At 34.7% G+C, this 22350-nt stretch overlaps 1 protein-coding gene and 1 pseudogene across 1 annotated transcript in view; one reads left to right on the plus strand and one right to left on the minus strand.

Moving 5' to 3' along the window:
• Positions 1-22350, plus strand: part of Reln (reelin) — a 435472-nt gene that overhangs the window by 154704 nt on the left and 258418 nt on the right. The window contains exon 4 of the mRNA XM_048339842.1: positions 19526-19596. Coding sequence (XP_048195799.1) covers positions 19526-19596 — 71 coding nt within the window. The remainder of the gene's footprint in view (positions 1-19525; positions 19597-22350) is intronic.
• LOC125346914 lies at positions 2634-3037 on the minus strand (annotated as a pseudogene).

The raw sequence follows: 22350 nt of genomic DNA on the forward strand, positions 1-22350 counted from the left end.
CCCCAGGCAAAATTGAATGATTTTTTGGCTTTGATTTGCTAACTCCTTTCTTGGCTGTATTTCTTTCCCTTCACAATTCATTCTTATACACTCACATACCAATTATTTACATGTTCTCTTATCTTTCTCTTTCAGAAGAAAATTAATGTAATAACTGAGTTCCTAATAGAGTCTGTTGCTAGTTTAATAAATTATATAGCCTGGAAAAATTTAAATTTACAAAAAAGATCTCACTAAAAGTGATGTGGTATTCTGGACTGGAAACTGTAAGGAGAAAGAATATTAAAAATGAATAAAACAAGTGTTAATATCTTATTACTAAGTGAGCCATGACTGGATTTGTTTTTAACATCAGGAGTATTTGAGTTAAAGGCGTATGGGGCTCTTGTATTGTCTTTGCAACTTTTTCATGAAACCCAAGTCATTATCTAAAAATACTTATTAAAAGAAATGTATTCATTACCTGACTTATATAACTGTATATCACCTTTATGATAACAATAAAAAACATTTAAAGTGGAAAATGGATGTTATAGAGAGAGGAATTCTTCAAGGAACAAATGAATTAAAAATTTCAGGCATGCAGATCATACCACACAGTACATAATGGTAGTTCTGTGGCTATTTATCCATTTACTTTCTAAAAACTCATAGTTTAATCTTTTAATCATTGAATATTCCTTTCTTGCCCTTCCTTCCTCCCTCCCACCCTCTTCCCCTTCCTTCCTTTCTTCTTTTCTTTTCTTTCATGTGATACCGAAAGTTATACTCAGTTCCTTACAATTGATAGGCAAGCATTCAATCACTTAAACCACACCTCCTACCCCCCTTAGCTTTTTGTTTTCAGATAAGTTCCTACACGTTTGTCCCAGCCATCCTTGCATTCTTGGACTGTGATCCTCTTACTTCCACTTCCTAAGTAGATGGCATTATAGGTGTGCTCTACCATATTGTCTTCAGTTTTGTAAATTTTGAATACTGTCAGTTACATTCAAGGTAAGAACGAACATTGTATCTGCTCTCCTCAGTGAAATAAATGATGCTGAAGGACAAAAGTAAAAATTTAAATTAAAGTTGCAGAGAAAGAAGCACAGCCCTTATTTTTCTTCTTGGGAAATGGTGATAACTTCTGGAATTCTGAATTAGTCAAACATTAATTTATGTGCTAGGAGATAAGTAATTTTGAAGAAACTATATTGTTACAATTTTGAAACACCAGAAGAATAAGAACCTCATTTGGGTTTCAAATACTCAATTGGGATTTATTTGTTTTTAATGCCAACATGGAAATCCATTTTTTATATAACCTAATTTAAAGGGATAAGTGCTTGAGTACCTACACTCAGTTCAGTATTCCCAAACAATTTGTTCTGTGTAACTCCAGGGATATTAAAATTAGATAGGAGTTGAAAAAGCAATGATTTTCCTCTTGGAATAGGTAGACCCACTAGTTGGCATGTGTTAGATGAGAGATAATATAGGCTTGTTCTATTATTTATACAAATAGACTGATTTGGCATTTGCTACAGCAATAAGCCATAATGAACTATAGAAAAATGAAAACTTGATTTCTTTACCATTTATAAAAGTAGAAGGCAGAGAATGATATTAAAGTCACAAAGCTGTGTTGAACATTTGTCCTTAGAGTAATTTTAATACCTCATGTTTGCTGGAGTGAAATTGTGGTGACAGGACATCATTTTTTATTTTTATATTTTGCTGTTAGCAAGGTTAGTAGACCACATAATTGCAAAGGAATTTAAAATACTAATTTTTCAAGATTTTTACTTTCACCATACTATCAACTTGCCTTTGTTTGCACTAAAATCTTTGTTTAGGCTAAGTAGAAAAGTTCCTGAGATTGGATGACTAATTTATTTTGTTTCCAGCAAAGGAAAGGAGGAAAAACTTCATGCAGTATATAATTCAACTCCAAAATACCTAATTTTATGAGTGGCCCAATCCCTTTGTTTTTCTAGGAAATCCCTGGCCTTTGGATTATGAGCTTGATTTTAAATTTCTATGTTTATGTCTTATATTTGTATTTGTATCAACGCTCTTTATCCACATGTTTTCTCTAATAATATTGTGTACAAGTCCAGAAAAGTCTTTTTAATAAAAAAACACATCAACTTTCACAACCCAAGGGGTTGTGTTAGTGAAACATAAAAATGTTCACAAAATATGTGAGTCAGACAAAGCAACTTGCCTAAAGCCGAGAATTAACATGAGCCTGCGAGAAACATTTATGCAAGACTGAAAGAGTATGTCACATCTTACTTTTCCTTTTTTGCCCAGAGCAATGCAGGAAGCTAGTTCAGGTTAATCTTTAGAAATTGACTTCAATAGAAAATTTTAGTTGGCATGAGGGAGTATCATATACAGTTAAGGTCTTAGGCATGAGCCACATTTGAAATATTTCTAATAGCACATATGTCAGAATGTATAATATTCAATGTAGTAAGCAATAGGTTCAGTAAAAATACTATAATTTTCACATGGGCTGAGTTCTTACAAACCTACCCATCAATGATTCTTAACCAGAGGGTAATTTTGCCTGTGTTTCAAGAGGGCTTTTTTGTTTTTGTTTCCCCTTATTTTTAACGATGGAAACAAACAAACAAAAAACACACCTAAAATTGGAGCTTCTGGAAAAACCACTTGTTTTTTCCGGTCATGTCTCTCTCTTTAAACTTGACTTTGGCCTCCTATCTTTCTGGTTTAAGAGCTTGTCCTCTGCAGATGTCCTTGTTGACCACAGTTTTGTCCAAGGGGATATCTACAGAGTTCCTTGTGGGCATAGGTGATTGTAGTTATAAACCTTCACAAAGGACTTGATCTTTGACCTTTTGGAAATGTTCTTGCCCATGTCAGCTGTCACTTTTGGGGGATAGCAATCAATTCCAGCCACCAAAGCATGGTTGTAAGGGAGATCTGAGTTGCCATTCTCTATGTTGTTCACAATGACAGCTTTGTGTCTGGAGTCACATCCATCTAGGACCAGAACCACTTTCCCGGGTTTCATGAACCTGCCCATTTTGACAGCACCTTGCAAGCCTATGGCAAAAAGCCAAGAGCACATTTTTTTTTTTTTTTTTTTTTTTTTTTTTTTTTTTTTTTTTTGGCCAGTCCTGGGCCTTGGACTCAGGGCCTGAGCACTGTCCCTGGCTTCTTCCCGCTCAAGGCTAGCACTCTGCCACTTGAGCCACAGCTCCGCTTCTGGCCATTTTCTGTATATGTGGTGCTGGGGAATCGAACCTAGGGCCTCGTGTATCCGAGGCAGGCACTCTTGCCACTAGGCTATATCCCCAGCCCCCAAGAGCACATTTTGATAATACCTAGAGACAGCTTTTATTGTTATACCTACTATCTAGTGGTTGAAGACCTGAGGCACTACTAAATCTGCTTACAGCAAAGAAATTCTCATATAATCCGTATGCTGAAATATTGCTTTTATCTTAGTTTATAAATGAATGTTGTATTACAGGAAGGAATGACAGAATAACTGACACTGATCAAAATGCATTGTATACCTATTGAATGTGTTAAAATGAAATGCCCTTGTACAACTATTTGATGCTAATAATAAAAGTATCATTCACTTCATGGTATCCTTTTGGCTCATAAGAAAATCCCAGTTCATTGAAAAGTTATTTTTCTGGCTGCTGTTGTCAGTTTTATAATATAATATGCATGTTGTAAATAAAACATGTGATATATGTGTTATATATAGTATATTACATACACACACACCCTTTATAAAAGAAAGTGAACAAACAATACTGAAGGAAATACAGCCCACAGGTCAATTTTAGTCTTTGGTTGAGGAAACAGTATAAAAAAAAACTTGCTGTAGTGATGCCTGTTATAAACATAGAAGATGTAAATAAGAGGGAGTGTTGCATAATTCTGAGATGTAGGGAAAATGTAAACTGGTTTATCTTTTCAGACCAGTATTTTCCAAGCTTGAGGCAGTGAGAATTGGGAATGTCTGAACTCCATTGCCCAGAGATCCTCAATTAATCAGGAACCTGGCAATCTCTATACTTTTAAGCTTTCCCATTTCTAGAATCATTCATCTAGATGTTTTACAATTAGCCTTTTAAATAACCCTAATATTAAAAATATTATCTATGAAATGAAATTTTTTTTTTTTTTTGGCCAGTCCTAGGCTGTGATGTGAACTCAGGGCCTGAGCACTGTCCCTGGCTAATTTTTGCTCAAGGCTAGCACTCTGCCACTTGAGCCACAGCGTGAAAAATATTTTTGTCTAGCAAAATGTTCACTTGTACTACCCATGATGGCTGTCCCTACTTTTACTGTTGTTTCCTGCTTCTGGTGCTTTCCCTGAAAAATGAGCCTGCCTGGAGTTGGTGGAACTCTATATTTTTGTATGGGAGCCATTGTCTGTTTTTTTCACCCACTAGGCCAGTAAACTGTTTTTATTAGGCTTGTGCTGAAACTTTCACCATTCTAAAATCAGACTCAGTAATAACAGAACTGGGGATCTCAACAGGAATCTTTTTTTTTTTTTTTTTGGCCAGTCCTGGGCCTTGGACTCAGGGCCTGAGCACTGTCCCTGGCTTCTTCCCACTCAAGGCTAGCACTCTGCCACTTGAGCCACAGCGCCGCTTCTGGCCGTTTTCTGTATATGTGGTGCTGGGGAATTGAACCTAGGGCCTCGTGTATCCAAGGCAGGCACTCTTGCCACTAGGCTATATCCCCAGCCCAGGAATCTTTTTTTACTTCTTCAGAAAACTGAGGAGCTTGAATTTACTTCAAATTCTGTATCAACCTGAGGCAAAAAATAACAGCGTTCATTTTTATTATTTCAATTCTATGATTTATTTAAAATAATACAAAATTTGGGTGCTGGTGGCTCATGCCTGTAATCCTAGCTGCTCAGGAGGCTGATATCTGAGGATCATGATTTGAAGCTATACCAGGCAGGAAAGTCCATGAAACTCTTATCTCCAATAAACTACTCAGAAAAACCTGGAAATGGTGCTGTGGCTCAAGTGGTAGAGCTACAGCCTTGAGCATAAAGAGGCTCAGGGGCAGTACCCAGGCCCTGAGTTCAAATGCCAGGACCGGCAAAATACAAACACACACAAAAAAGAGACAACTATCTTTGAAAACAATTGGAAGATTTGGAGTTTTGCCTGAGCCAAGGACAAAGGACTTTGCTATAAATTGGACAATTTAAGGGAACTTTTTTTTCTTTGCAGAAATGGGTGCTAGGGATGGAACTCAGGGCCTTTTGCATTCTAGTTGGATACTATACCACTGAGCTACACCCTCAGTATTTCTTTTAGGAAGACTTTCAATGAATCATTGCATCAATAATTTAACGTGTTTTCTTTAATCTAAATGTGGCCTAAGGCAGAAAAGAGAATAACTATTCTTACATTAAAAAGAGAAGTATTCTTTCCCTGAGGTTGAAGTTGCATAGGATATGTGAAAATTAAACTTTGGTTTAATTGAAATTTGGTTGTAATCTTAAGTTTATAGTTTCCTTGGGCCACCTACTCCATTCTTTTAATAATACATTGAAAGATTGAGAAATACCAATTTAGCACTGCTCTTCAGATGTTTCAAACAACAAACACAACACTTCTTTTTGTCCAAAATAATATCATCATGAATAAATTGAAGATACACCCCAAACCCCACCTGTTTATAGGAATGATTATGTTGTAGTTGACCATTAGCTTATGTACAACATTCCAGGAGTTTTTCCACTTTTTTCTTAATAGCTTTATTCAAGTATGATTCATACACCATAAACAATTATCCATAATTTCAGAATGTCTTCATCGTGCCAAAAAGCCACCACATATTTGTTAGGGATAGCTCTCCATTTGTCCCTGTTTCTATCCCCTGGAAATCACTAATGTACTTTCTCTCTCTTTATAGTTGCCTATTCTGGAAATTTCATATAAATAAAATCATACAACCTGGAGTTCTTTATGACTGACTTTTTTCACTTAACATGAATTTTTGGTTCATCCATCCTGTAATGTGAGCATTTCTTCCTTCTTCCTTTTGATTTATTGGTACTACATTTTATAGATGTAACATATATTATTAATCCCTTCTTCTCTGATGTCAATCTGAGTAGTTCTGCCTTTGCCAATTGTGAAAAATGCTTCATTGAATATCTGGGTACACATGTTGTACAAACATTTGTTTTCAATGTTCTTGATATGTTTTACTTTTAATATACCAATTATAGACTCCATTAAAATATTGACAAAAATATAGCTAGTAACATAGTAGCTTTTACATTTAATGAAAATCATTAGAAAATCATTGATAAGTCAGTCAGAAAAACATTTAAAATCTATAGCAAAATTAGTTGGCATGAATAAATAATTCCCAAATCAGAAACATATAGCTAACAAATTTGTAAACTACCCTCACTTATAATCAATAAGAGGAAATTAAAAGCAACACAACCTCTTTTTAAATAAAAATATGGATTCAGAATATTCAGTTCTTGTGGATGTATTGTACAATGAGTTCTTATTAGTGCACTGGTAGGGAGAAGGAAATTGGAACTTTTTTTTCTGAAATGCTATTTGGAGTTAGATATACAAACTTTTCCTATGAGTTGCTGTGATGAAATACATAGATGGGAGTTTAAACAACAGATAGTCATTTTCCATAGTTCTGAAAACTAGGGAGTCTGTGATCAAAGTGCTGGCACATTTTCTGTTCCTAATGAAGATTTATCTTCTCACTTGTGGAGGGTACCATATCATCATGAACTTACATAACCTCTTTGTGCCACACAGAGAGCTCCATCGTCTCTTTAATAAAAAAATATTTTTATTTTGGCTATGATGTGTTGATAATTTATAATTGTATGTATTTAGAGAGTAAAAAGTGGTATTTCAACTTTTTTAATGTAATATGTAATAATAAAGCTAGTTAAGATATTCATCACCTCAAATACTTACCTTTTGAGTAAGCACACATACTCATAGTGATGTGTAAATGTTCAATGCTCAGTCATTAGTTATACTCACCATGCTGTGCATAGATTTTTGAACTTTATTCTTCTTTCCTTACTCTTTGATTATCATCTCCTCATTCCTTTTATTATCAGCCTTCATAATCAGCATTTTATTTTTTTTGCATTTGAGTTAATTACTATAGTTGAACAAATATAAGTAATAACATGGTAGTTTTCCTTGTGTTTTTGGTTTATTTCAGTTAGCATGTAGTTCCCCAATTCTGCCCATGATGTCATTAATAATCTTTCATTGTGTATATATACCACATTTATTCAATCATCAGTTGTTTGCATTATTTGGCTGTTGTAAGTAATGATGCCATGAATGTGGGAGTAAGGATGTCTCTTCAGCAAATTGGTTTCAGCTGTTGGGGTAAATACCCCAAATGGGGTTATGAGACTACATAACGGTTATATTTTCATTTTTTTCCTGAGAAACCTCCATTCTGGTTTTCATAACAGCTACGCTAATTTACATGCCCACCAAAAGTATGCAAGGGTTCTTTTTTCCCCAATTGTATCAACTATTATAATCCATCCTATTTTTGACAAGTTATTCTAATAGGTATGGGATGATATCGCATTGGAGTTTTAATGTAATATTTCTCTGATGATTTTTGCCTGCTGGATACTTTTTCATATACTGGATGGCCTGTTGTATGTCTTCTTTTACAATTATCTATTCATATCTTTTTCTTAATTACTTTTTCTTGTTATTAAGCTGTTTGTGCTTTTTCCTATCCTATGTAAACCCCTTATCAACTATTTTGTCTCAGTCTGTACTCTTGATCATTTCCTTTGTTGTATAGAAGATTTTTGGTTTAATGTAATCCCATTTGATTTTTGCTGTTATTGCCTTTGTGTTTAGGATCAAATAAAAAAAAATTGCCTAGACAAATGTTGAATAGGTTTTCCCATTTCCTTCTAACTATTTTACAGGTTCTTGTCTTGCATATAAATCTGAGGTATTTTTAGAGTTGATTTTTGAATAAGATGTAAAACAGATCAACTTTCACTCGTCTGTGTGTGGATATCCAATTTTCCCAGTGCCATTTATTAAAATGACCATCCATTTCACATTCCTGGCATCTTTGTCAGAAATCAATCAACTATATTTCAAGGGGTTTATTTCTGAGAGGGCTATTCCAATTACCCATGTGTATTCTTTCTCCAGTACCATGCTGCTTTAATTACAATCACTTTATAGTAGGAGAGTTTGAAAGCAGGTATTGTGATATCTCTAGCTTTTTGAAAAATGTAAATAGTTTCAATTTTCCTAAAATTGAGCTACAAATTTGAATGCAAATTTCTGAAACAAAGCAAAAAAGGGAATCAGTATCACTGACATAATTCAACTTAACCATAATGAAAACTACACTGATTTCTTCTCAGTTTCCAAGGCCCTAAGGACACAAATGGTGTTTCTAATACAGTCATTCTGAAAGTGTCATCCCTAGGCCACCATTGTGTGCGAATCTCCAGAGAACCTGTTAGGAGTGTTCACAGCAGACCTGGACTCAGAGACTGGTTGAAACACTGCCTCACCCTGCTTTAACAAACAGGATACTCTGAGAACCATTGCTATGTTAACTCTTCACATAACTTACATACTTTTGTTCTCTCCTTTTTTATATGGACACTAATCCTATTATAGGAGCTTTACCCTCCCGACTTCATGGAGACCTCCCAAAGGCCAGACCTCTAAATATCATTGCATATTAGAACTCCAGCATATGAATAGACACATTCTGTCTGTAACAAATAAATGTATATGTAGATGCTTTTTCATTTCATTCATTTATCCCATTTCTGTAAACCTGTGTTAAAAGGCAGACGATAGTATCTGATTTTTATACACTTCATTACTAAGACTCTTGTAAACAAGTAAATCTCTACTAATATTTAAAGTATAATAGTTAAATTATGATTCAGCAGTATCAGTGGAATGTTCTGTAGCTTTCAAAAATCTTGTCTAAACTTGTGAAGGATTATGATATGTTAATGATCTATGAAGGACTTATAATAAATTCTAAATGTAAAGAGATAAACAATTGCAGACAAACAATTTTAAAAGCTTTGCATTTACATACCAACCACTGTTGGTTCTTAGCTATAATCTCAGCTAATCAGAAGTCCCAGATCAGGAAGATTCCAGTTGTAGGAAGCTCAGAAGAAAATTCCAAGGATCTCCATCTCCAAATTAACCAGTCAAAAGCCAGGCTGGAGGAATGGCTCAAATGGTAGAGCACTAGCAAAGTAATCCCTAGGCCCTGAAATCAAATTCAGTATTGGCAAAATAAAATAAAATAATTTTAAAGCTGCCAGGATATACAGTTTACTAAAATGTCAATAGTGATCACCAATCTAGTTGGGTTTTTCTTTTAAAATCTTCCATAATGCAAATGATTTTTGCAACAGGAAATATTCAATATCATATCCTGTAACATATAGCTTATAGCTTTGCCACCATTCCTTTGCAAAAACACACCAATACTGCTTAGTTTGTAACAAGTAATTAACTAGGTTAGAAATTTTATTCTTTATTAGACTTTTCGTTGCTTTTGTCTCGGTCATAAGGCACTGAAATCTTCCAATTTTACCCTTTAAAAGTGGTCTTTGATATGTTAGATTGTCACTTCCTTTTCACTTTTGTGCCAGTAGTTTCTAAACTCTCCAGTCAGGACATCATCCCTATAACTCCTTGTGTTTTCATATTTTCACAGAATGGATTTAATCTGATTTGCACCACAGTCATGAAAAATAAGTAGTGTGAGTTTTGTAGTCTTGTTTCAAAAAGTGAATAGTTGTCTCAGGTCCATATATATAATTGACCCATAAGACAAACCCATGTCTCTTGTCACAGATCACTTGCTTGCACATTAGACAGTTATCCAGTTTCATCAGTTTATAAAAATAGATTTAAAAAAGAAAGTACATGAAGGGTGACATGTGACATGGCCTAAAAATGAAGAGAATGAGTGCAGTCCTAGAATAAAGCTCTTATTCTTGCACATTTGTAATTGACACTCTCCATTCAGTGGTGACACCTAAATATTTTGCATAGCTGTTGTCACAAAACACTCTCAACTTCTTCATTTACTATGCAGTGTGTAACATGATTTTTACTAAGGCTTCTTTTTGTAAAACGGTGTAGCTTTTGCCTGTTTGTCTTTTCCTCCTGAAGGGTGCCCTGGAGGCTAGTTCTCATAAACTTACTTCATTAAAAGGTGTTTGAAACAGTAAAGCCTCTCAAATAATTTTTAAAAGAATTTTAGTGACTTTAATAAGAGGTGGTATGAAAAACATTTTTTTTTGGTTTGGAAGTCATTTCTAGAATGCAGTTGTTTTAAAAACACTCTGGAAGATGGTAAATAATGAAAATGTGTCATAATGGAAATTGATTTCTCAAAAATATTTGATAGCAAAACTTACTTTGACCACATATTATCATCTAATTGCACTCTTTCCAAGAAATAGTTACTTCAGGGCAGTTTCTGTGGATAAACATATACAGGTTGAGGATTCCTTTCAGAAATGATTGAGACCAGAAGTATTTTGAATTTTAGATCTTGGAATATTTACATATAATGAGCTACTTTGGAAATGGGAACTAAACACAAACTTAATATGTTTCTTATACATATAGTTTTAAATAAATTTGTACAATATTTTTGTGCATTTTGCCTGTGTGTAAGGTCAACAGTAGAATTTTCTATTTGTACTATATCATGCTGGTGGTCAAAAATGTTCATACTTGGGAGCATTTTGTCTCTGGTTCTGGATTAGAGATGCTCAGCCTGTACTATCTAAGGAATATAAACTATGTTAGATGAATGTGGATCTTACATCTAAATTTCCATAGTTGACTTTGCTGATTTACTTGGAAATTGAGTTAGTAGTAATCATTAATTTATTTTTCCTACTTAAATTGTTTCATCCATACATTCTTTATCTTTCTAATAAAATTATACCTTAATCAGAAACAGCTAAGTCATGTATTTGTTGACCTTTAAGGATGGCTACCAGATAATTTCCATTAATAGTGAAATTGGTTATTTTCTGGGACAGAAAATAATTGTACATTTGACCATGAAAATAATGCTGTGGTTTAGGAATAAGAGATAAAGCTGTAATACCAACACAAACAGTAAAATTTGGAAATGTAAAACACTGTGAAAATATTCACATTCACTTACTTTGTAATGTCTTGACATAAGGAAAGATGAGAGTTTAAACCAGGCATGGTGATACATACCTATAATCCCAACAGCTGGGAGGTGGAGGCGGGAGGATTATAAATTCAAGTTCAGCCTGGGCTATGTAGCAAGACTCTTGTTTTTCATTTTCCTTTTGTATTTGTTATAAAACATTTGGATGTTTTTTCTTGTCTTAATAAGCGTAAACCCACATTCCTAAAATAGGAAGTACAGTAATTTACTAATGATAAACACAAAATAATTTAAAGTAAATTGATTCCATTGAAGACTAAATTTACCAAACTCAGACCATCTTTTTCTTTTCCCACATTTCAAATAGTTTCTGTAGGACAGCTTGGCATACTTACATTATCCTAAGTTAACTTGAGTTGGCTGTCTAGTGCATGCCCTCTTGGCTATGGATTCCCAAGACATAGCAGCATATGAGATTTCATGGGGAAATCAGTAGAGAAAGATGGAAATTCACTCACCCCTAGAGGTAAAGCACATTGTCTTAGTTTCATTTATGTACTTATTTTATTACGGTGCTAGTCCGGGGGCTTGAACTCAAGGACTGGGCACTGTCTTTGATTCACTTTTGTGCGGCTAGAACTCTACCAGTTGAACCACGGCTCTACTTCCAGTCATTTCTTTTTGTACTTAGTTGGAAGAATTGTAGTATAACCCTTTGTATTCCTTCTTTGGAAATTGTATGACTATATTGCATATTAGAAGCAAATTGTGAACTGAAAAAATACATAGTTTTAATTTCTTTGTATGTTTGGGTCATTAGGACTGTTCATAATGCTTTTGATGGGTAATTTCTTTTTAATTGATGATTCTTTCTATTCTATTAGCTTGGAGTCTATGTAGGTTGAGAGAGTAATCAATGAATATTAATATCTTCAAGTAAATGCTATATTTCAGGTTACCCTTATTCCTAGATGGAGACTTTGAAGTTATTGCAGTAGAGAAGTGGTCTCAAAGTCATAAAGTAAGCAGCTTACTATGTTCAAATGATGGGTTTTATTGTTGTAGACTGGGCTTTAGTCCTATTCCACAGCACCATGTATACATAATTTATTTTTCCCATTTCTTTATTGTTAAAGTGTTGTACAGAGGTGTTATAGTTTCGTATGTAAGGCAAATGCTTTGGGCAGACCATTTTACTAGGGGCTTAGTTGAGATAAGAATATCACATGGTCTTTTAAGATCATAATAACAAAGGCTATTTTAAGAACTAGATATGGCAATCCTAATGAACCATCATTGGAGGATTTAGACAGCCTTTTCAAATGGTAGATTAGAGCAGCCCCAAATGATTTTATAATTACTTACTTAATAGAGGCTCTTGCTAGCAGGCTTATTTTGGAGCTCTATGTGTCTTCCAATAATATAAGTAAGTACTTATTATGAACTTTTTTGAGAAATTGAGTCTTCTCCCCAGAAAAGTGAACAATGAGTTTATTTTCTGAATTCTTCAGAAAAATTATTGTTAATTATGGAAAATTAAGGGCAAGTAGTACAAGCATGATAATTATCAGCATTTACAGATCTGATAGCCCTTCCTCAAAAGTGAGCTAAAAGTTATGTAACATGATAATTGTGAAAATGAATAAGATCTGTCACCATATACCATATCTGTGTATTCTTAAAAGAAAAATAATAATTGGAGGACCTGACTCTAGAGTCTTTTAATTTTTAATGACTGTGCTTCTAGTAGTTTTCTGTATATCAAAATAGAGTTCATATATATATATATGTATATATATATATACATGTTTCTGTAGAAATCAAAGCTATACTTCTTCAAATAAACCACCATGAATTATGTCATAGCTCTAAATATGTTCAAATAGGCCTGACATCATTGACATCACATCCTGCCTGAAACAAAGTAGGCTTGTTTTTGCTGGTCACGTGGACGTCTCATTCCTCTCTGTAAGATAAGATGTGACTAAGCAGGCATACTTGCCATCCATGCACCTACTACATGGCAGGACAAATTTATATTAAAATGTCTCTGAGTAATTTAAAGGTTTGCAAAGAAGGTAATACATGTAATCATCTCTCAATATGCATATGTCTTGCAGCAATCCACCCTACAGTGCTTTGGATGCCACTTGTGTTGGGTAGAGAAGCAAATAGAATTGAAAAGTTAGGGGCCTGCTGGAGGAAATGTGACAGAGCAGCAATACATTGAATAAAGTTTAGGGACTCATAGACCTGTTGGAGACAAGGTTGAGAGATGATATTTTTAAAGACAATTCCCATGAAGTTGCTGGCTATGTGACCTAGGTTCAAATTAGAAATAAATATGAAGCTCATTTTTCTAAAAGGAGGTTAAGTCAAAGAGCTATAGCCTGAGGGGTTGGACCAGAAAGCATAAGCTAGAGAAAATAGGACTTTAAAAATCAGGTGCTGAAAGCAGGTTTCTCCCTCTCTACAGAGATTGAAAGCTACCACTAATCTTTGAACCAAGCTAGTGAAAATTGGATGTAAAGCTTAAAGCAGGATTCAACATGCAGACTGCCTAGATTTGAATTTTGACTTTATCTCTAGTTATGTGACATTAGTAAATCGACAATAAGTGTATGTTCCAGGAAACTGGGAAGAAAAGTACCTAACTCAGTGCTGTCGTTAGTATCCTTAGATGGCTGATGTAGAACTCACAAACAGAGCTTAGAAAGATTACAATTTAATTCAAAGTAAATACTATAATAACAAGTGTTATTATTGCTACTCTTTACTTCTGCTTTTCCCAAGTAAAACATTTGAGATGATTGCATTGAGAACATGAGGTGCAGTGCTCCTGAACCAGTTTTACATTGCAGAGTCCTTTTTCAAACAAAATAAATAGTGAGAATATGCAAAGCCTAGATTCTGTGGTGGAGTAGATTGCTACCGAGAGCACTCCCTACCACTTCTCCTTGTGACTCTCAAGATGACATCATGTGGATCCTACACTAGGTGCAAAGAATCCAAGCCTGAGAACTACAGACCCCAAATCCGGTTCTGTCTTCCTTTAACAGGCTGTGCAACCCACAGAAGGTTAATGTCTCTGCTATCCTCAGGTTCCAATCCATATTCAGTTGAGAGACCAGTGGCTTTCAAAATCAACTCCTCAAATCCCTAAGTGTTCCGGAGAAATTCTTACCATCACCAGGAAGATGTGGGGAATGGTTTTATTGAGCAAGTTGGGTGAGGAGAGGAAATCCCACTCTGAAAGCCAGGGTGTAAACCAGAAGTGGAGCTGTGGCTTGAGTGGTAGAGTGATAGCCTTGAGCACAAGAGCTCTGGGACAGCACCCAGGCCCTGAGTTTAAGCCCCAGACTGCACCCCCCCCCTAAAAAAGCCAGGGTGCCTGTTTTCTATGATGGAATTTCTTATCTGGTTAAAAATGAGTGCCATTGCTAAAGAATTTTTGACTGGAGGAACCCAAAGCTGCTTCTTATTTTAAGAATTCTTATACTTCCTCACGAATTTATGGATTTGTACATTAAGCCAGAGTGGAAGAAGCAAACTAATAGATAATAGCAAGAAATATAAATCTGAAAAAAAAACTAAGTAATAGGAAGACAGTGGGGACTAATCACATGGTACCAGATACTGACTAAAATGTTCTGATATATTTGAAACTGAGATAATGGGAGACCTTGATGGGAGTATCTTATCACTACACATTAGCTTTCTTTTTCATGGGAAACACAGACTACAGTGCTAGCTAAATGTGTGGGCAGGAAACCTTGTGTTAGAAATATGGTATGTGGACAATCAGAAGATAACCAGAATAGATAATTTTAAAACTCTATATGCTGTAGGAGGTTTTGTTTTGTTGTTGTTGGTTAGCAATTTCTGAAGGGATGTCCCTTTCCAAAGTAGATGTCAAATTAAAATTCTACACATGTCATTGTGATGTTGCTATTATAAATATATGTAACCTCAGAAGTACTTGGCTTAATTGATTTGAAGAATGTTGTTGGGTAAATAAAGTCACTATGTTTCTTGTAGTGATGATGACTAGAGAAGTTTATGACTTGGATTGGCCAATCTTTCTGAAAGCAAAGGAAATTTTATGAATATATAACTACCCAGAGCAAATGATAGCATCTGATTTTATGTAATTTTGGTAAGAATTAATATGAAACAACAAAGGCTTGACTCCACTTACTAAGTGTCACATACTCTGAGTGGAAGGCTGCTCTATAATAACTTTTCTAATTGTATCGCCCTTCAAAACTGTCACTATTTTACACGTGTGTGTGTGTGTTAGCTAAAGTAGATTATTCAGTTTTATGGCCAAAATATGTTAGCTTAAAGAATTCTTGCTTATTAACATTTAGTCATGGATTAGTTTATTAGATGACTTTTGCAGGATGGAAAACAAGAGGTGTGCAACAACACATACACATGAAGACAAGAGTGGGGAATGCTGGAAGCCAGGAGACCCTTTGTGAACCCAGCCCATGATGAGTTGGGCAGAGGGTACTCTGTAGAAGAAAAATGCAGAGGTCAAACTTTGAATCTTCTGACATAAAACAGTGGTTGTACATAATCTATTTGCAGGAGATGATGACTGAATCAATTTTCTTTCTTATGGTGATTTTTAACTAAGTAAAGTCAAGATTTATTATTGTTTTCTTTCTTATGGTTATTTTTTTTAACAAATCAATGTTTATTAATACATTTTTAGTTAGTAAAGACGTTTTGTATGAACTGGTTTTTGAAAAAGTTAATTGCTTAAAAATGCTTTTTCTGTTCCAAATTCATTTCAGTAATATATGTTTTCACCAGAAGAATTATTTTTAAAGAAAAACCTTTATATATAAAGAATAAATAATTCTTCCTTTAAAAAGACATTTCCTATTATAGCCATGGAATAACAACTGCTGTTTTCCTTTTTCTTTTTCTTCAGCACTACATGTGCATAGCTCTGATTAGAGGAGGTAAAAGATGCACATCTCCTTCAAATGGTGAATTTAACTCAGTGAGGGAGGGGGTGTTGTACTTTATTCTAACAGATTTTGTTAGCATGAAAGCTATGAATAGCCCTCATTCTCTTTTTTGGAAAATACATTGCCTTGCCTCTCTTGGGCTATGATGGCTTGATTTCAGAGAGGAAAGTACCTTAAGCAAGTCTATCTTAAGTATTAGTATCATTACTCCATAAAATATTTTATATCAACATTTCCTGGGAAGAAATAATGATCAAGCCAGGTGCATTGGTTTAAGCATTCTTTTCTATCACTGTTTAAATTCCTCCATTTATTTTTTGTATTATTTTAAGTATTTTTAAATTTTTATTGTAAATGTGATGCACAGAGGGTTTACAGTTACATAAGCCAGATAAAGTACATTTCTTTTTGAACAGTGTTACCCACTCCTCATACTGTTATTGTAAAGGTGATATAGTTACATAAGTCAGGTAATGAGTACATTTCTTTTTGAACAGTCATGTCTTCCCTGGATCTCTCCAAGTTTTTCTCTTTCATCCCCACCCACAAGTTGCAAAGTTCATTTTCAACTGCTGCACTTGATGGGTTTTTTTTTAATCTTTAAAAAAATTATTGTAAAGGCAGTCAGTGTACAGAGGGATTTCAGTTATATAGGTCAGGTTATGAGTACATTTCTTTTTGAACAGTGTCACTTCCTTCTCTCGTTTGCCCACAGTTTTTTCTCTCTCCCATCCCATGTTTTATGGTTCATTTTCAACATAGTGTCTAGTGAGTATCACTGCTCCATTTGTTCACCCTTTGTCACACCCTTTGTGTGCCCCCATTTATTTCCCCCAAACAAAAAAACTTACAAGTAAGACAAAAGGTACGGGAAACAAAAACAGCAACAAGAAAAATAAATATTCTTGTTTCAGATAAACAGAAAGCCCACAGATTGGGAAATGATCTTTACCGGCCATACAACGGACAAAGGCCTCATATCTAAAATATATGCAGAACTAAAAAAATTACATTCCGCCAAAACAAAACTGCCAAGAACCAATAGCCCCCTCAACAAGTGGGCTAAAGACTTAAAAAGAGACTTCTCTGATGAGGAAATGAGAATGGCCAAGAGACATATGAAAAAGTGCTCTACATCACTGGCCATAAAAGAAATGCAAATCAAAACAACGTTGATATTCCATCTCACCCCAGTAAGAATGTCCTATATCAAGAAAACTAACAATAACAAATACTGGAGGGGATGTGGCTGAAAGGGAACCCTACTTCATTGTTGGTGGGAATGTAAATTGGTTCAGCCACTCTGGAATGCGGTATGGAGATTCCTGAGAAGGCTAAACATAGAGCTAACCTATGACCCAGCAGCCCCACTTTTGGGCATCTACCCAAAAGACCACAAACAAGAACACACTAAAGCCACCAGCACAACAATGTTCACCACAGCACAATGTGTCATAGCTAAAATATGGAACCAACCCAGATGCCCCTCAGTAGACGAATGGATCAGGAAAATGTGGTACATATACACAATGGAATTTTATGCCTCTATCAGAAAGAATGACATTGTCCCATTTGTAAGGAAATGGAAGGACTTGGAAAAAATTATACTAAGTGAAGTGAGCCAGACCTAAAGAATCATGGACTCTATGGTCTCCCTCATAGGGAATAATTAGCACAGGTTTAGGCTAGTCACAGCAGAGGATCACAAGAGCCCAATAGCTATGAACACATAACATAATACACATAATAGTTATGAACACATAACATGATGCTAAGTGAAATGAACTCCATGTCATGGAAACGAGTGTTATATCACTGTTGTAATTACTTTCAACATGTGATGTAAAACCGTAGCTTTTATTATTGATGACCCTCTTGTATCCCCTTCCTGTGGTTGTACCTGCACTATCTCTGTATCTTATTTGAGTACATTGGAAACCATGTATACTGGTATTAGAACTGGGAAATTGGAAGGGAATACCAAAATTGAGAGACACAGGGTAACAAAAGACAAACAACTACAAAAGCAATACTTGCAAAACTGTTTAGTGTAAATCAACTGAACAACTCATGGGGGGAAAGCAAAAGGGGGAGGAGGGAAGAGGGAATGAGGTAGGAGGTAACAAATAGTACAAGAAATGTATCCCATGCCTAACATCAGTTTGACAATAAAAAATAAAAAAAGGGAATAAAAAAATTTTAAAAAGAAAAATAAATTTTCTTGTTTCCATTTATTGGAGTTAATTTCAATAAGTATTATTTTATTTGATCATACGTACATAGTTATTGAGCTGTTGATCCACTCCTAACTGTATCCTCCTTTGGTGTCACTATGTGTGAATGTATAATTATCATGTTCCAGTGTATTTTTTTTTTCATTTCTTTATTTTCAAAGTGATGTACAGAGGGGTTACAGTTTCATACGTAAGGCAGTGTATACATTTCTTATCCAACTTGTTACTTCCTCCCTCATCCCCCCCTACCTTCCCCTCTCCCCACTTCCCTCCTGCCCTCCATGAGTTGTACAGTTGGTTTACACCATATAGTTTTGTAAGTATTGCTGTTGCATTGGTTTGTCTTTTTATCCTTTGTCTCTCAATTTTGGTATTTCCTTTCCCTTCCCTAGTTCCAATACATGTATATAAAATGTTCATGATACCAAAATCAGTTCCAGTGATACAATGTGTTTATAGAGGTATAGACATATTCTTGTATCACAAATGAAGGAAATCATGTAGCCTATGTTTCTTGAGTTTGGCTTACTTTGCTTACTACAATTTTTTTCCATTTCCTTATAAATGGTACAATATCATTACTTCTGATGGATGAATAGAATTCCATTGTATTATACACCACATTTTCTTTCTTATTCATCCACTAAGGGGCATCTGGGTTGATTCCATATCTTGGTTGTGGTAAACAGTACTGAAGTTAACATGGTTGTGGCCTTGTTTGTGGTCTATTGTATAAATGCCCAGGAGTGGAATTGCTGCATCAAAGGGAAACTCTATATTTAGTCTTTTCAGGAACCTCCATACTGCTTTGGTATTTTAGTTTAACTTGTCAGGTTAGGAGTAAAGTGAAATGAGATCTTGAAAACAAAATAATATCTACAGAGTAACCTGAGTGTAGAGATGGGATGGGGAAAGAAGTGGAAGGAGTAACATTGATCATATACAGTTGTACTCACAACATGACTTCTACAATTGAAGCCACTTTGTATAATTACTTAATAACAAGTATCTAAAAATATCTACAAATTAAAGTTTAAGAATAATTTTAACTCTTCTTTTTAGAAGACACTAATATCAAACATACTGGAATATGTGACTTAAACCTTTCCTTTTTATTTCTAGGGCTACAGCTACACATAGAGGCCAGGTTATTTTCAAAGATGCATTAGCCCAGCAGTTGTGTGAACAAGGAGGTAAGGGTCAAATTTGACTTGTTTATGTTGATTATGTTCAAACTGTTTTCGGTAGCCACTGTGATTTACTAAGTAAGATTTCATTACTACTATTTGATCATGATGTTTGAAAAGTTGAATTATTGACCACATCATACCCCTAATGTTTATTTGTTAAAAGATCTACAGGATTCTGAAAATTCTAAATGTGAACAAAACGAATCACAAGAAAATGTACTCTAATTTTGTAATTTTCCTAATGAGTCCTTTGTAGTTGTGCCAAAATACTACTGAAATGCCTCAAGAATGTATTCTACTTAACTAACCATGTAAATGTCTTACCAATGTAAATACTTCTGATGATTTCTTTTAAATAGTATCCATGACATTGCTTCAACTGTGTGCACTATTCGTTTAAGACCTATGAATATTATATTCACTTTAGATTCAATGTACAGAATACATTGTGTATGACAGGACTCCAAAGACACTAAGTGACTTCTGCTTTGGGACTGTGTTATAGATGCTTACACGTGCAGGCATGTGCACACACTACTGGAAAATTCGGGAACCAAGATCTTTGCCTCTCTGCAGATTTGTTCCTCCTACCCACTAAACTTTCACCAACTTTGTGCCTCCATTGTAGTATACCTTGCCTCTGAAAAGTGGAGGATGCTTACCTCAGCCCAAGATTTTAAGGTTCAGGGGCCATGCCTCAGTGATTTTTAGAGCAGGCATATTACCTGGAATGGAATGGAATAGATTGAAGAAATTACTAAATTTTTTGATTAAGCATCTAAATAATGAATATGCTTGAAGTTCTTTAATTGTTGTACTATTTTCTCAGCTCATAGTAGACATAGGTTTGTTTGATGTTGTTTAGAATGATATTTTGGGGGATTTGTTAAGAATTACATTATTTAATTTAAAAATTCTATTAACTACCTTTTTTCTAGAAATACTGATAAGCTTAGGAAAAATAAGGAAACTTACATTGTTTTTAGAGAAACCTAAACACACAGTTTACTTTCAGTTGTTTATATGTCTACATATTTGTGTAGGTATAATAAATGTGATTTTTATCTAAGTAAGGTGATATTTGACTGCTTATTACATAATTCTTGAATAAAAATATAGTTTCACAGATATCATTCAAACTACTTGGGTATACAGATTTATTCTGTGGTTCTGTTTGTGATGCTGGGAATTGAGCATTGGGCCTTGCATATGCTAGGCAAGCTTTCTGCCACTGAGCTATATCCCTTGTCCTAGTCTATGACTTTGAGAATGCAAATATTTGAAATATACAAGTCTGTCAAATGTAAATCTTTTTCCTGATGATAAAAATGTTCACAGAACTGTATAGCAATGAACACGAATATCCTTAAAAATGAATAATGTCAGGAAAAAATGTTTTTCATTGCCTGAAACCTAATTTTGTTTAAGCCTTTAAATTTTCTAGCCTTTTCTACTAGATATGATTTATTCGGATTGAGTTATTTAAAATAAAATTAAAAACCCAAGAAAACTCAGTGTGAAAAAAGTCTCAATAAGTGAGAAAAATTTTATACAGTAGTATTACACATGAACCTAATTTGCATGATGATAGATGTGGATATTATTAAAAATGCTGTATATACCAGGACCAAAAGGAGATCACTGAGCTCTTCAACAGCACCAAATCCACTGACATCTCATCAGTTTAAACCAATATAAGGTTGAAAAGAATACTAACAAGAAAGATGCTTCCTGCTGTCTGGAAATAATAAGGAAAATAATTGGTGTTATAAACTGTCTTTATTTTGGTCCTATCTATTTTTAATTAAAACATTAATATTTTCTCAAATAAAATAACACAATTTTAACATGAAAATGTTTTTCTCAGCATTAGATGAGGAATATGTAATATATTTATTAGAGAGAAAATGGCTGTTACTATATACCAGAGAATAGTGCCTTTCCATATTTAGTAGGTTTGTTGATTCTAATTAAACCATTTAAACAAAACAAATAGCTTGGGAACACCTATTATTATAAGATTGTATTATTGGTGAACTATATTGAAACAGTGAAGCTATTAGAAAACATAAGGTGAAGCTTTAAGTAGTTGTGACCCTGACCTCTTTTCTTAGCAGACCTTCACTGAAAGATTTCATTCTGTATGTGTACATCTAGCATTTGTAAAACTTATACTTTAACTCAGTGCTGAGTATAGTTATAGAAATGAAAAACCCATTTTCTATTCTTGAGGAATTAAGGCTATGACGGAGATGGGAGACCCATCATGGGTCACAAAAGTAGCTAAATTTGCCTGGTGTCCTTAGGAAATGACTCCTAGGGAGCTATTCTGAAAGGTCTGAGTGGTTTAAGAAAAAAAGGGAATGAAAAACAAAATTAAGAGGCAGAATTAAGAAGATAGCAGTTCCAGGCTAGCCCAGGCAAAAGTTAGTGAGACTGTAATCCTAGCTACTCAGCAGGCCGAGATCAGAGGATCTTGTGTGAAAGCCATCCTGGGCAGGAAAAGTCCGTGAGACGCTTATATTCAATAAAATACTCAGAAAAAGCTAGAAGTGATGCTGTAGTTCAAGTAGAGCACTATCCTTGAGCAAAAGGAGCCCAAGGACACTGCCAGGCCCAGAGTTTAAGCCCCAGGACCAGCAAAAATAAAACACAAACAAACAACAACTTCAAAACAAGTTTAACATGTTATGGTAGTGCATACCTACAGACTAACCTACTTCGGGGGTAGGGGTAGAAAAATAGTGGTCAGAGATC

Source organism: Perognathus longimembris, chromosome 2 (genome assembly GCF_023159225.1).
Source record: "Perognathus longimembris pacificus isolate PPM17 chromosome 2, ASM2315922v1, whole genome shotgun sequence".
Classification (NCBI taxonomy): Eukaryota; Metazoa; Chordata; class Mammalia; order Rodentia; family Heteromyidae; genus Perognathus; species Perognathus longimembris.